The sequence below is a fragment of the Erinaceus europaeus genome, chromosome X (assembly GCF_950295315.1).
Source record: "Erinaceus europaeus chromosome X, mEriEur2.1, whole genome shotgun sequence".
NCBI classification, from domain to species: Eukaryota; Metazoa; Chordata; class Mammalia; order Eulipotyphla; family Erinaceidae; genus Erinaceus; species Erinaceus europaeus.
The window spans coordinates 4,182,677-4,198,152 of NC_080185.1; the positions used below are offsets into that span (position 1 = coordinate 4,182,677).

General features: G+C 52.7%; 1 protein-coding gene across 4 annotated transcripts; it reads right to left on the reverse strand.

Annotated features, from left to right (window-relative positions):
- Positions 1–5,352: 5,352 nt before the first annotated feature.
- On the reverse strand, positions 5,353–15,115 carry PRRG3 (proline rich and Gla domain 3). 4 transcript variants are annotated; one of them, XM_060183218.1, is made up of 5 exons: positions 14,845–15,115; positions 13,592–13,653; positions 12,126–12,163; positions 10,949–11,109; positions 5,353–10,659 (listed from the first exon to the last, which is right to left on the reverse strand). In XM_060183218.1, exons 3-5 carry the CDS (start codon positions 12,130–12,132, stop codon positions 10,096–10,098), a joined length of 732 nt encoding a protein of 243 aa, XP_060039201.1. In that variant the 5' UTR covers positions 12,133–12,163; positions 13,592–13,653; positions 14,845–15,115; the 3' UTR covers positions 5,353–10,095. The 4 variants fall into 4 exon arrangements, with proteins under 4 accessions (XP_060039201.1, XP_060039200.1, XP_016046937.1 ...); XM_060183217.1 differs by lacking the exon at positions 14,845–15,115 and adding an exon at positions 14,580–14,657; XM_016191451.2 differs by lacking the exon at positions 13,592–13,653.
- Between the last annotated feature and the right edge of the window lie 361 nt (positions 15,116–15,476).

Consider the following 15,476-nt stretch of genomic DNA (forward strand, 5'->3'; position numbering starts at 1 on the left):
AGATGTTTTAATAGTTACTTAATCATGATTAACAATATTGTGGGGTTAAGAGGGCTACAATTCCATACAGTTACCACCACCAGAATTCCAAGTCCTATTTCCTACATTAGAAACTTTCCTATTCTTTATCTCTCTGTGAGTATGGACCAAAATTCTTTTTGGTACAGAAGGTGGAAGGCCTGTCTTCTGTAATTGCTTTACTGCTGGGCACGGGTGTTGCCAAGTAGTTCCATACCCCCAGCCCTTTTCTATCTTTCCCTAGTGGAGTATAGAAAGTGACCATACATACTAGCACTCTGCTATTTCTGATGGTGCTGAGATGGAGCCTGGCACCTCTGTGTACCCCCCACCAACCCACCCCATTCCACCTCTATACCTCCTGTGCCATCACTGAGTTCCCTATGCAGCCCTAGCCTTGTTTTGTTACTTCCCATGGAAAAGCCAAGCCATGCACTTTGTCTTTCTCCATCTGGCTTATTTAGCTGACTAGCAGTCTCCTTCAGACCCACCCATGGCATTGTAAATGGCACGACACTATCTGCTTTTGGAGTCCACTCTCTTTTGTTGGCATCTCCAGGAGAGGCAGCTCAGTGCTTTTTTGAGAGAGAGAGAGAGAGAGAGAGAGAGAGAGAGAAGAGAACTGCATTGAAGCTTTCTTCAATGCAGTAGGGGCCAGGTTCAAAGCTAGGTTGTGCATACAGCATAGCAGCATACTATCCAAGTGAGCTATTTCACTGATCCTCAAACAGGATCTTAAGGAAAAGCCAAGGTCAAAGTCAGCTGTCTCTCTGAGCTGATCAGGGTTCTGAGCCCCAACTCTGGAGCCTGGTTTGAGGCAGCAAATCTACATCTCCTAGACATCTGGAGGCTTCCTGTGCACTTGGTAGTGAAGCCAACCAACCTGTAAACAATTCTCCTTCCTGCTCCTAGAAATGGCTCTTGCTGAGGGCATCCCTGGAGCTCAGGGGCAGTGCGGGGGTGGGGAGGGTGTGAAGAGCCTTGCAGCTGTCCCTCCATTCTTTGCAGAGACAGGAAGGACAGAGGGGCACAGGAACTGGAACTGGCCTGGGGAAACAGGCCTTCCTCAGGAGTGACTGGAGAGCAGGAAACCAAAAGTGGCTGGAGCTCGGGATATATGGGGGTGTGTGGAGGGGAGGGTCAACCCTTGGGACGCACACACAAATGGGGCAGGGACACCAGTACAAGACTCTAGGGAGCACACCAACTTCCAAGTGTGACTTCATCCCACTCAGCAGGCCTGTCCTCACTCAAGACTGACTGATGCTAGGCCTCAGGGACAAGGACAAGGCCCCTGTCCTCAAAAAGCACTTCAGGGGAGAAGCAGATGGACAGGGAGTCCAAGGGTCTGTGGGGACAGCAGCAGGTAGTTCTGTGTGAGGTTCACACCCTCACTCCTGCCATAGTCCTCTCTGGAGTGGTGGTGGGTGTGCCCCATTTCATGATGAGAGAGAGAGACTAACAATTACCACAGTGGCAACCTTCTGATTGGCTTGGTCAGTGACAAGTCTTGCCTACACTGGGCGTGATTCTGAATTCATCCCTGCCTCTGTGGGATTGCTCTGCCTGCACGGTTCATGCAGTGAGTGGAGAGTCCTAGTCCCAGCTGACAGTTCTCAGGGGGACCAGAATGGCACATACCACAGGAACAACAGGGAGGCCAAGAGGGGGACACTCTCTCCATAACCCACTCATCTACCATCCCTGCTTCCTCCTTGTGTCTTCTCAGGTCCCCCTGATGGCCCAGGGCTCACTTCCTCCAAGCTCTGGCAATAGACTCCAGAACATTGATAGGGTACAGTCACCAGCCTCTGAGGACAATAGGCCCAGGGACTAAGGCCTGGGGTGTGTGTGTGTGAGGGGGCTGTCCCTGATATCCAAGGAGGGCGCTGGCCTGGGTGGCCTCACTCACAGAGACCTGCCTGAAAATTCATCTGTTTTTAGTTATCTTCAGGCCATCGGCTTTTCTGGGTCCTGGATTATAGATTGCTGGTGGTGGGGCTTCTACATGGTTTGTGTCATTGCAAAACCTTGAGTTGACAAGGCCAGCTGAGGGGGGTGGGGTGGGGCAGTGTGTTCCCATGATATGTGAGCTGCAGAAGAAAGAGAGTGGGAGATGCAGATATGGAACCGGAGATGGGCTTTGCATCTCTCTGAAGAACACTAACACTAATGCCTAGATACAGACTCTGGTGTGGGGGGCTGGGTTTTGTAGCTTAGTTTAGCGCACACATTACAGTGCACAAGGAGCCAGATTCAAGCCTGCCCCCCATAGCATTGATGGAAACTTTGGTGCTATAGCTTTTTTCTCTTTCTCTCTTCCTCTCTCTCTCCTCCCTCTCCCTCTTCTTTTCCCTCCCCCTCCCCTCTCACTCTCCCATTTATCCATCCATCCATCCATCCATCCATCCATCCATCAATCTATCTATCATCTATATCCTTCTGCCTTCTCTGTCTCTAAAAAAGGGCCAGGCAAGATCGTGCCAGGTTGAGCACACATGCAACCAACTACAAGGACCCAGGTTCAAGCCCCTGTTCTCCAAGTGCAGGAGGAAGCTTCTACAGTGGTGAAGCAGGGCTGCAGATCTCTCTCTCTCTCTGTCTTTATCTCATTTCTCTCTGGTGTGGGAACCAGATTTGTCCCAGTAGCCCTAGTTGTCTTTAATTGTCACTAGTTGGGACCCCTCCCCATGTCTTGCCTGGATGGTGGGAGGTCCTGTGTCTCTGAGAACATCCTACCTCTTCCACACACTGCCAGGCAAGTGAAGCCTTACTGGAGCTGGCCAGCCATGCCCTCCTGTCCTCCATAGTTCAAACAACATTTCTGAGCAGGGCCTGGGGTGCTTCCCAGTCTCACCCCATGCAGCCTTTTGTGTGTGCTGCCTGACTGGGTTCCAGACCCCCTTAGCATCCCTTCCTCAGCCTGCCTGAAATGTCTCCCATGACCTTTGCCTGGATGCTCTCTGCTTCTTCCTTCAATTCTGGCTTGGTTTGTCCTCCTAGGAAAGCCTTCTCTGGTGCCCCCTCCCACTTCCCTCTCCCCCTGGATTTCCCCTGAAATCCATAGACCTGCTCCTCTGTTGCAGGAGGTTCTCACCCATCCTTTGTCCCATGAAAGAACCTTCCATGACACCAGTGTCTAGAAGCTAGAACACCCTCCACATATCATCCAGCACCCACTCCTGGCAGGCTGAAAACGCGGGGTGCAAGGACCAAGGAACCCACCCACAGTGCTCCTGTGATTCCATGAAGTCAGCCTGACGTGACATATTCCCAGTTCAGAAGGCCCACTGAAACTGAGTCCAGCATGCAGTGTGAGCTACGCAAAGAAATTGCTGATGGTCATTGTCATTGGAGCATCCAGTCTTGTGATTCCTGAAAACAGCATGTCTTGCCCATAAAAATTAATTTGAGAGCTTGGCAGAGGCACATCTGGTTGAGCATACACATTACCATGGCTGAGGACCTGGGTTCAAGAGCCTGCTCCCCACCTGCAGGGGGGACGCCTCATGAACAGTCAAGCAGTGCTGCAGGTCTCTCTCTTTCTCTCTCACTCTATCTCACCCCTCTCAATTTCCTTCTGTCCTACCACAGTAAAAAAAAAAAAAAAAAAAAAAAAAAAAAAAAAAAAGGAAAAATGGCCACCAAAAACCATGGCTTTTTTTTGCAAGTACTAGGCCTCAGTGATAATCCTGGTGGCAATACAATGATATGATTTGAGGGAGTGAAGACATCTGGTGCAGCTTGGAAAAGTCACTTGGAGACCCCATGCCCTCCCACCCCTTCTGCCCTGTCAGGTTCTGGTGTACACTCCAGCTCCAGCCACTAAGGCAGAGAGGAAAGTATTCTGGTGCCTACTTCAAACTCGTTAATTTCCTCATCTTTGCCAGAATCTCAGAGGAGTCATTAATGTCACCCCCAAGCTTTTCCAGAATGTATGTGATAGGCAATAGAACCTCCCTCAGCAGCTGTGGTGTTCTGAACTGCATGTTCACCCCCAAATTCACAGGCCAGAGGCTTAAGTCCAGGACCTAAGCATATGGGCACATTGGGCTGAGGTTTGGACAGAAAGGAGAGCTGCACATATCTTGACCTTGGACTGCCAGCCCCTAGACCTATGAGAAAAGTCATTTTCTTGCCCTTAAATCAGGAACCCTCCCTGTGCTCTCCTGTCCCTTCACAGCCTACAGGTCCAGAGCAGCTGCTGAATCTCAGGCCAGTGGGCCTGAGAGAAAGAAAGGTCAGGAGGTCAGGAGGTCAGGATCTCCCTTCTCTCCTGAAATGCAGTCCAGGACCTGCTCCCAACACACACTCCTGACTCCATCTCTTCACCTGCAGAGAGTGGGGAAGCCTGAGTTAGCACATCCCTGCACCATCACTTCCTACCCCGACACACACTCATCTTCCACAAGCAGCTCCGATGCCTGTTATAGACCCCATGGCCATCTGGTTCAACAGTTGGCTCAGAAAGCATGGCAGTCCCCTGGATGGCTCTCAGGGGACTTTGGAAGCCTGGGATAACTTCCTCGAGTAGCTTCCTTGCGTGATGACCCAGCCTGGGACCCAAACCACTAGAATGCCTGCTTCTGGCAAAAAAAAACAAGTAGCCTAAAGCTGACTTTTATTCATAACATGGACCCGTCTACATGCTAGTGTCAACCTCATGGACCTTTGTGTGAATTTGCAGAATGTTGACAACAGTCAACAAGTCAGTGTGGCATCAAAACAGGGCCCTAGGCCCCTGCTTATCAGAGCTGGCATGCAGTCTCCATACTGTACTTTTGGGGGGGTTACCCTCATTACTGGGGACTGATATCAGACATTCCCTGTGGTCACATCTCACTGCACACTGACACTGGAGTGTAAGGGGGAAGACTAGGTCCTTCAAGGGGAGACATGGAGGGATTCCCTGCCTATGTATAGGCAGTCTTTGGTCATCCACAGAACTCAGACAGGACATAGTCCAAGTATTATGTGCCCCCAATAGAATCCATAGGCAATTCTTCCCTCCCACTCCTACCCCAGCTCTGGGAAGAAGCAGGGCATCTTTTTAGCAAGGGGCACCTCTGTTAGTGAGCAGAGATCAGGTAACAGGGAAGTTGCTAACATGATTTGTGACAGATCTTCCTAACCTTGCCCCAGGGGGATGGGTGAGGAGATCATCTTACATAGGAGGGGACAAGCTTTAGGACCCAGGTCATCTCTCTTCTGTCTTGAAAACTGGTTTGGGCTGTTCCCTTATCACCAGTCTGACTTTCAGACTAACAGGCTTGACTCCTAACCATGCAAGTTTGAGGGTCAATGGGATGGAGATGGACAAGCACAGGACACAAGTGAATGTCATTTGATCTTTATTATTATCCATTATCTTCGTGTACAGAAAGAGACAAAATTGAACAGCGAAACTCAACAATTAGAAAAGGAGGAAGAGAGAAACCAGAAGCAAGGATGCCGGCTGCCCTGGGCTCCGGTGTAGTGCTGAGTGCCCAGCTCACACAAGTCAACACAGGAGCACAAGCACAGTTGAAAGTGGTACCAAAAGGAGTTGATGTTACAGTCATCATATCACAAAGTCACAATCACAGAGTGAAAGAGCAGGCGTGTCCAGGCTTAAGCAAAGGACTTCCACAAAGGGAGACAGATTGGGAGGCCAAAGTAGCTGTGGGATTTGTTCCAATCCTGAAGATGTGCGTGAATGCTGAGGCAGGCACCATTCAGTCACACAAGTCACGTGGAACAACTGCTCGGGCTTTCTGCCCGAGGGGGTGTGCAGTTTGGATATCTCTGTCTGTTCTTGCTCAGGTGAGACTCACCGCCTACAGCCTGTGAAAGGAGAATCTCTACACACAGAAATATTAGCGGGGGTGGGAGAATGGGACCAGCCAGCCTGATAACAAGACCTCAACTTGACAAAAGAGCTGGGAAGGTTCAGTTATAGTACTTCATATTGCAGTCTAGCTCACAAACTACATGATTCACTGGGGATATAATAGCGCAGTAGAAATGCTGCAGACCGCCCTCCCCCACCCAAACCCCACAGTGGAGAGAAGACAAACACCATTCTATTCAGAACACCTGATGTGACACAAGTGTTGAGACCCTAAAGCTGAAGGCACAGTGAAGGGATCCTGAACATCTGAAGCCTTTTCCTTGAAGAAATGTACTCCTTTAAACTGGATTCCTCTTGGGCATCTGACCCTGAAACCTGACTGAAGGGAAGATGATGACAACGACTTCTACAGAGCAAGGATCACAAAATCCATGAGTTTTGTGAAGCTTCAACTTCCTCAAGGTCTGCATTAGTAGTGGGCTTGACCTCCATGGGCATTGTACCACAGCTAGAGGCAGTCTGATGACAGTCCTTTGCTGTTCGCTCATTCTGCTGACAAGTATTAGTCAAGTTAGGGTGTGTGTGTGCATGTATGTTTGCTTGTTCCTGAATTGCTGTGGTCCTGACACAACACTTCATTCCTTTTCAAACTGCAAAGCAGCCCAGAGCCATAGCCCAGCTGCCCACCTCAGCTTAGAACTTGAAGGTAAGCGAGCACACATGAATACCCAAGGAGGAAAGAGCAGGGGTGAATAATGGAGTCTCTCTTGAAAGTCTGTCTCTTTCTGGTCCCAAAGAAGAACCTAGAGACAGTGGTTTTCTTTTCTCTTTAGTGGGATGTCTTTCAGTTGTCAAAAGACCAACCCCATCTAGAGAGGACCCATACAGCACTAAGAAGCCACTCTGTCACAAAAGGACACTTTCTTATCCTTGGTCCCTCATATTTGAGCTGCCAGGAAGATGTCATCCAGAAAATCAAACATATTCCTGTTAACCAAAGCACCCTAAGGAATTCACACTAATGGCAGTGGAGTTCACAAGGAAAAGGGACTTCCCTGGCAGATGACCAGGGGCCTGCGTCATGCACCTGTGTGCTCCCCTCATGGCTGGAGGTTCTCTTTGGGAAATCCAATGCTCAGAGTGGGGGTGGAACTAAAGGAGGCAAGCTTGCAATTCTTGATTTCAAAAGTTTTAAAAAATTTTTGGTTGAAAACAGGTAACAGTACTATTTGAAGGGATTTTTAAAGAATTTTTCTATTTTTTTAAAATGACAATGATCTACGTAAGTATCCCAGCCATTCCCAAAGTAAATAATCACACATCTCTCCATGAAATCCAATCTCACAAAAAAAGCAAAAGGTCCAGAAATTCTGGGATTATCTTCAGTTGTTGATTTCAGAGCAGAGGGCAAGGAGCCTACACCTGGGGCAGGAAAGAGAAGGGATGAGGGCTGAACCCCCACAGGATGGGCTACTTCAACTTCTTATTGATGGTGCTTTGGCAGATCTCCGCAGTTAATGTCCACTCTCCCTGCTCAAGACCCTGCCACCAGGCTCTCCAGCCATGGGAAGTGACATTTCTCCCTGCTGACTGGAGCCCTCCTGGTACAAATATAGCCACACAACCGGCTATTGTTTCAGAGAAGCATGTGAGAAAAGGCAATGTGCACACGTGTCTACACACACATACGCACACACAAGAATTTAAAACAACAAAAGCGGCAGCTGAAGACTTAGCATTGTATCAAATCAGCATTCATACAAAGACAAAGTTTGAAAAGGTATGTACAGGGCATTCATCAAAGCCAAGTGTGCACCACAAAGAATTATGACCATGGTGTGCTGTACAGTCTTTGCCCTACCCTGTGCTGCACAGATGTCCCCGAGACCACAGTGGCGGCCCTGGCAGGAAGAACGCCACCGAGCACCCTGACTACAGCGCACAGGCCTGAAGGCACTGCCCTGAGCTCCTGCAGGCTGAGCACTGGACCCCCAGGGACTTGGATGCCTCCCTGGCCTAGGCCCCTGCTCCCCTCAGTCTATCTCTACTCAGGCAGTAAGTGACCCTTGGCAAAGGCCCTGGGACTCTGGCTTGTGAAGCCCACACCTACTTTTCTGCTCGGTGGGGAGGGGACCTCTCCCAGGCTTGCACACCACACAGGGCCTTCTGGAGGCAAAACTGAGGGTGCAGAGGCTGGTTGCAGATCCCCCAACATGGGAGGACCCAGCCAACATTAGGAGAAGAACAGAATTCTGGAAAGGGCAGAGTTGTGATGGGAAAGGCCTACTGGGGGCAGACACTGGAGGGAGGAAGGAAGGTGGCTGTCACCTGCTCAGCACCTCTGGCATTGGGGATCTAGGGGATGGACAAGAGGAAGGAGCCAGAGGGAGACTGACTCCCCAGGTTGAGGTGCCACATCCGAGTTGCATGACTACCTTTCTGGAACCCACACATTTCCAGAAAGTTATTCCTATGGGCAAAGCACAATAGCTCCTTGGTACTTGAAGCTCAGTCAGCCTGAGTGGGCCTGTGAGGTAGGGGGAAGGAGGGAAACCCCTGCCTTAGGGCTGAGTGGTCCAAGCTGATGGGCTCACTGGGAGGAGAACACCAGCCTCCAGTCTTGAAACAGCTCCAAGGCCAGGTCCCCAGGGCTGAGGAGGCCTTCAGACGTTGTCTGTCACCTCGAGGCAGGGCGGTGTTCAAAGACCGAGGCCCTGTGCCAGCCAGGAGAGCGGCGGAGGCAGAGAGAGGCTTGTCCTCTCGTGGGCTTTAAACTGCTGTGGCTGCCAATAGACCCTGGATATGCACTCTTTTAGGCTCCACAAAAATGTGCTACATTTTTTAAAGCACCACAGAGGACAAATGGTTTGGCATCGAGGCCAGGCAGATGGACATGAAGGGGTAGAGGAAATCGTGTGAACAGTGTCTGCTGCACGGTCACTGACAGTTGAAGGGCAAGTCATCTGTGCCCCACCACTGTCTGAAGACTCTCAAGAATGAGGTGAGCAGGCCCCTGTCACAGGCAGGGCTTACTGTAAAAAGAGGCCAGCACCCGAAAAAAAAAAAAAAAAAGCAGGGTGAGGCCTTTGAAGGGCCTTGTGCCCTGGCCCATGGACTCCCCATCGGCCCCTCAAAGAAATTCCTAAAATTAAAAAAAAAAGTTTCTTTAGGCTTTTATCCCCAGGTTGGCACCCCCTTTGGGGATAATTCAGTCATCTGACTTATAACTCAATGTATCTACTCACAAATAGGGGTGTGTCCTCACAGTTCAAAGTGGGAGAGCACACAGCAGAGGAGGTTGTGTTTGTGGAGTTAAAATTCCTTTCAGCCAATGAAGCTCAAGGGGTGGGGGCTTGAGGCCTCTAACCTAGCCTGCACCCCCAACCACTGGGAAACTCAGGACTCCATGGGCAGGGGACAGGGGACATGTGTGGAGAGCCAAGGTCTGGAATCAATTCAAGCTCCTGACAAGAAATACTCTCCAAAATGACAAAGTGCCCTTGGGTCCCTTAGTGACCCTCAGGTCCCACCTCTCATCCTCCACACACCCTGTCCTCTTTCTGGAGTATTCTAGAAATTTATTTGACTTAGGTCAAGGATGTGGGAGTAGAATGGGGCCTGCAGGACCCCGCAGGTCCGGGTGACTGGTGTCCCAATGAAGGACCAAGTTATAGTAGTTTGTCTTACTGTGTTTACTTATCACTGGTGTGTCACTGTTTGTTTTGTGCAGTTCTTGCCCCTGTCCTCCAAATGTAAGCAAGAACAGAAAGGAAGGGACTGTGGTGGGAAAGAGACATTGTGGGTGAGTTTTTCTCCTAACCTCTGGAGCAAGCCCCCCCCCCCCACACACACACACACACACATACATAGACACCTCCCAAGACAGCTGGCCCAGGCGCTCATGGCCATCTTGGTTGCCATCAGCAAGTGGGGAGATTCCTTTGGCATAGGATAAACCAGTCCTGGGGGAAGGATGGGGTAGTAAAGTGGGGTGTTGTGGGGGCTTCTGAAAGAACTGATCTCTCTGCCTTGTGACCCTGGCTAGGGCTGGTGACACATGCATATCCCCTACCCCATCCCATCCACCTCTGACCACTGACTTCCTACAAATCCACGGTTAGGAAATTATTTGGCAACAAGGAGGCTAAGGCTGTTTTGTGGTGGCACAGTCTTTCAAAGGCTTAAAAGAAAATAGGAATCCCCTAAAAGGGGGTCTCACACCTGACACAACACCAGGGTTGTTCCCACTACTTGTCGGAGCCAGGGTTGGCAGCAACTATCTCCTCATACTTTGGGGGTGGGTCACTGTAAGTGACACTTGCCTCCTCACTGCTGCTATTCTCCTGGGGTGCAGTCACCTCCTCATAGGATGGGGGTGGGGTGGCACTTGACAGTCTGGAAAGGGAAAGCTCGGGGAGGTACAGGGTGCTCTCTAGGCGCACCGTGGTTCTGCTCGCCCGGCTGGAGCCCAGAACTACCTGTGGGGTGCTTGCTGCCTCCCCCCGATGATGATGATGATGATGATGATGATGATGATGCCCAGAGGACTCTCCCTGGCTGTGCATGGTGCCCCTGTATACCATGACCCGGGGCAGGTTGTGCCCAGCACGGTTGGCAAGGTACCGGTTCTGAGCATATGATGGATGGTGACGGGTGGCTTTCTGCAGCTGGCACCTCCAGATGATGAACAAGGCAATGACTATCAGCAATGCCACCCCCAGAAGGGGCACCACGACGTACATGGCATCAGAGCTCTGTGCTGGGTCTCGGACAGAGTAGACAGCATTGGGGTACCCCTTCCAGAACTCCATCTGTAAAAGAAGCAGAGCCACTCACCCTGGGGCCCCTTGAGACTTTCAGCAGAGAGAATGACCCTCAAAATGTATGAGAGAGTGGGGAGCACTGAGGACAAGGGGCTCAGCTCCTGTAGGAGGAGACCCCAGAGCCAGGTGGGTGGGGCTGGAAGGGCAGGACAGTCACTTGGTTCTTCTGTGACCCCCAAGGCCCTCAGGCTGGACTGGCTTCCCCACCTGCCTTGTGGGGCCTACTCTTTCCTGGGTTCTTCCCAGCCCCCCAAACCCAGCCTCATGCAGTACGTGCCGTCTTTTCTTTGTCCTCGAATACTTCCTTGACCTCCTCATAGCTGCACACCTCCTCCATGCACTCCCGCTCAATGGTTCCCTGGCGCAGCTCTTCCAGAAACTCATTGGCACGGGGGAACCGTTTCAGGACTGAATGCGCATTCTTAGCTTCCAGAAACACTGCAGAGAGAACCAGCACTGAGGCCCAGAAGGGGAAGGTGGCAGGGCACCCTCACATCCATGTGAGCACAAGGACAGAGCCAAGCAGTTATGGTGGCCTCCAGAGAAGGGACACCATGCAAGTTCTGGAAGCCCTTCTGCCCTATCAGCAACAGCCAGGCCTCCCAATGCCCTGGTAATGACAGGAGCTGTGGACAGTGAAGTGTAGCCAGGGGTGATTGCCAATGTCAAAGTCATGAATGACCAGAGCTGATGTCTTTACCTCACCTGTCAGAGAAAATCCAAGTCCTATTGCTGAGGACCGACTTCCCCTTGAGGTGATGCTAGGGACCAATACCAAATGGCATCGTATGACTAAGGGGGACTCCTGCACCTGAAAGACCACCTGTGCTATCACTGAGTCTGAAGTCATTGCCTTGCCTCAATGTATTTAGAGCAAAACCAGACTGTGCTGGGTCCGGGGTCTGTGCACACAGGAACCTCAAAGTGGCTCTGGGAAAGATAGGCTGAGGAATCTCAACCTTCAGAGACCGGGCACAGATATGCCCCACAAAAATGGCACTGAGTGGAAATTGTATTTCTGGATTCCAAAGACAGAAGCCCAGGCCTGCAGTGACACTCAGCAACTGAGCAGAGAACTTACATGCATAAGGACCCAGGTTCGATCCCAGCTACTGCCAGATGCCAGAGCTCAGCCAGGCTCTGGTCTCAGAAAACTACTCTTTACAAGGAGAGAAAATCACTGTGAGGGTTGGGCTTACTGGCATGACCTGAGCCCCATACTTCTGTTGGCCAAGAGGGTACATCTGATCTTGGCATGACCCTTAGATGTTGCACTTTCCATTCTTTTGTCATTCAGTCCCTATCAGTGTCCATGACCCCATGTCCCAGCAAACAAGAGGCAAGGGGTGATCCCCAGAGAGAGAACCAAAGAGGACCCAAAGGAAGACCTTCCCCATTAGCCCTGAGATCTAATCCTCCAGCACAGGTTTGGAACCAGAAGCAGAAACACTCACCCACCATGATGGTCTCTCAGATCCCACGTGTCACTTGCCTGTTGAGGGAGAAGAGCAGTCACAGTGAAGTCATATCTTAGAAAGCACCCACTTGGCTAGGAGTTGTGAAATCCCCCACTGCCCTAGAGCAAGGTGAAAGGAGCATCCCCCCTGCACTCCCCTCTCAGGTTCCCCCAAGATGAAAGCAGAGTCCGCAGCAAAACTTCCACTATTTCCCAAACATGTGTTCTAGAAAAAGGAAAATCTTCAGACCAAGATCCCTCCTTCCATACTCCCTAGCAAATCTTTGTGCTACTGGAAAGGACCTTAGAGAGTTGGAGGGGGGTCTTCACCCCATCAAGCTAGTCAAGAGTGACGGTAAAGGGATATGCTCGAGAACTAGTGTTGCCCAGGATAACAAATCCCAGGACCCTTCAGAATAGGCAGCTCATGAGGAGGACATAGTAATCAGCAAAGGTCAACCTGAAAGCAAGCATCATCTCAGAAGATCTGGTGACTTGTCTCATCCATCCTTAGCAGACAGAGTGAAGAGATGACCAGGACCTCCTGAAAAAAATCACCATACTCCTCCTCTGCATTATAGAATGCTGCAGCACAGTCCCAAGACAGTGATTTATGTGGCCAAAGAGTAGATGAGAGCCTGACCTTGAATTGGAGCTGACGTCCAAAAGCCTCACTGCAGACTGCCCTCCCCAACACCCACTCCCACTCACACACAGATTCCAGAGCCCTGGCCAGCTGTCCACATCTGGGAGCAATCACTAGCTGCACCCCTCCCCAAGCAGAATCTCTGATTTTATAATTAAGTGGACGCAAGACAAGTGAACCATGTAACCTATTGTGCTACCCTTTTTGCCTAGGCTGCCAGGAAGTTCAGCATTAGTGTGTCCCAGCCAAGTGCAGGAGCCCTGGAAAGCCAGCTGAAAAGCATAAATGCTTCTCCTCTGAGAAGTGAAAGACATTTTTCTATTTGTTCCCAGAGGCTGGGTGTGTATTTAAAATACGTCTTCTAGACTCCTGGTAAACAGGTTGGCTACAAATCCTAAATAAGCACAACTCAAACTAAAGGGAAGTAAGAAAAGCTAACATCTATCTGTAGAAACACCTCTGTCTTTCCCGCCCCATGAAGTACACCCCCTGCCCCCAAGTGATCAGGCTGCCTTTGTGAGAAACATTGAACCTCACTGACTCAGAGCCAGAATGGACTATTAGGGCAATAAGAGACTGCAATCTTGGATCTCTGAGGTTCAGGTAGAGCCAGTGAAAGTCATGTGGTGAGGGTATGCTCATGAAAGGGACAGACAGAAACTGGAGTTGTCGTGTCCAGGTTCAAGGAGAATGAGTGATGAGAGAAACAGATGTTCTATGACTTAGCTTAGAGAAAAGTAGAGAGGGGTCTCAATACCAGGGTATGGGAAAATTGCGTAAGAGCTGACAGTCATCTCTTTGTCCCCAAGACATCTGACCTGGGTACATGCACACCTACACCCACACACATGGCAGCTTCCACTGTGTGCTCTCTTGACACCTGCGAAAGTCATTAGTTCATTTCCCATCTGCAAGCCAGCCAGTAGGTCCACCGGTGGCCAGACCCTGCAAAACCCATGCCATTAACAATTCTACAGCTACCTTCACTCCTTCACTGCTGGTGTGGCTGCCAGGAGGCCCCCTGCCCCTCCTTCCCCCCAATATAGTGCCTGTTTCTTCCCCCTAGAAATACTCCATCAATAGGCAGTTGCCCTGGCAACAATGGGAAGCAGGAGGGCTCCACAGAGGCGGCCACAATCAGGCAGGCATGGCCCTCCTGGCCCTCCTGGCATGGTGGCTTCTGGTAGGCCAGAGGAATGTGAGACTGTTCCCCACAGGAACACAGCTGAATCCTGCGAAGAAGGAAGGCAGGGCCTGGCCTTGAAGCCCTTCCCTCACCCCAACCCAAGCTGGAGCTTCAGAAAGGCAGGGCTATAGGGCCATCCTCCCTTTCCCCCAAGTCCCTCATAAGTGGGCACAGAGCCATCAGGGCACCTGGTGGCCCCAGTTTTGGCCTCCCCACTCTCCCTACATCCCTGCCCAGTGCCTTTCCTCAGCTCCAAACTGATTTGCAGGAGAGGCTTCTGTGATCGCCAATCTCATGACTCAGCATGGCAGCCAGGGAGGAGGAACTCCCAAACCATGGCCAAACTCGCGCTCTGGGCCCCCTGGTCTCCTGCCACTCGTGCCAGCCCTGCCAGTGCCTGTGTTCAGTGCTCGTGCTCGCCCACCCTCAGGGCCACCAGCACTCTGCCCTGGGACTCCTGTCTCTGGCCCATCCAGGGGCTTCGCCCAGGCTGCCCGGGACTCCAGCGCCCAGACCAGCGGGCCTCCTGGTCCTCCCCCCACACGGGCCCGCGCCCAGCCTCCGGGTCCTGGGCACCGCACCATGTCCTCGAGGAGGGGCGCTCACCCCAGCGGCCTCACCGTTCCGCAGGCCCAGGAGGCGGCCGCCCTGTTTGCGCGCTCAGCCAGCCACCTAGCTGCGGTGCCTCTTCCAGCCTAGCCCCTGTCCCCGCCCACCTGCTCCCAGTCGGCCAAGCCCCCGGCCCGGCCCCGTCGTCTCCTCCCTCCCTCCTCCCGCCCTGCCGCCGCCCGCTGCTCCTGGGGCGCCCCAGGGCCCTCCTGGCCCGGCCCAGGTGCCCTGGCCCACCCGCCCCCCGCGGCCTGGCGCCCGGGTCCTCCGCATTACCTGGGCGCCCCCTGCCCCTGCTGTCCTCCGGGGGCTCCTCCGCTGCCCGCCCTGGTCACCCAGCACCCCGCACCCCGCCGCGCCACCCTCGAGCGCCCAAACCACTTGGCCTGGCTGGCTCAGTAGCCAGGCCGTGATAGTCCCGCTGCAGCGCGCCCCAGGCAGTGGGCCGAGGGAAGCAGGGCTGGGGGCCACCTGAGCAGGCGAGGGGGGTGCAGGGCAGACCGCCTAGCGGGGCCAGGGGCGGCGGCGCACACCCAGCACCCAGCACAGAGCGCCAACGCCCCACTCCGCTGCGCCGCCCCAGCCCCCGCCTGTGCCGCGGGGGTGGGGGTGGGGGCGGGGCCTGGTCAGCGGGTCTGGGGCGCCCAGGGACCCCAGACCCCGGGTTCCCGGTCACTCCATGCTGGCCCCAGTAGCTGGCCCTTGGAAGCCCAGTTGCCACCCCTGGCTTCTGCAGCAACACCCAGACCCGCGCGCCAGGCGTCTCCCCCTCCCCTGCCAGCTGTCTGTCCCTTACCTGGGCTCACCTGTCAGTGGGCAGCCCAGGGCAGAGGAGCACAGGGCCCGCACTCTGGGCCCACCTTATCAGGGCTGCCTGGGCCTGTAGGACAGGGCAGGGTAGAGGCCTC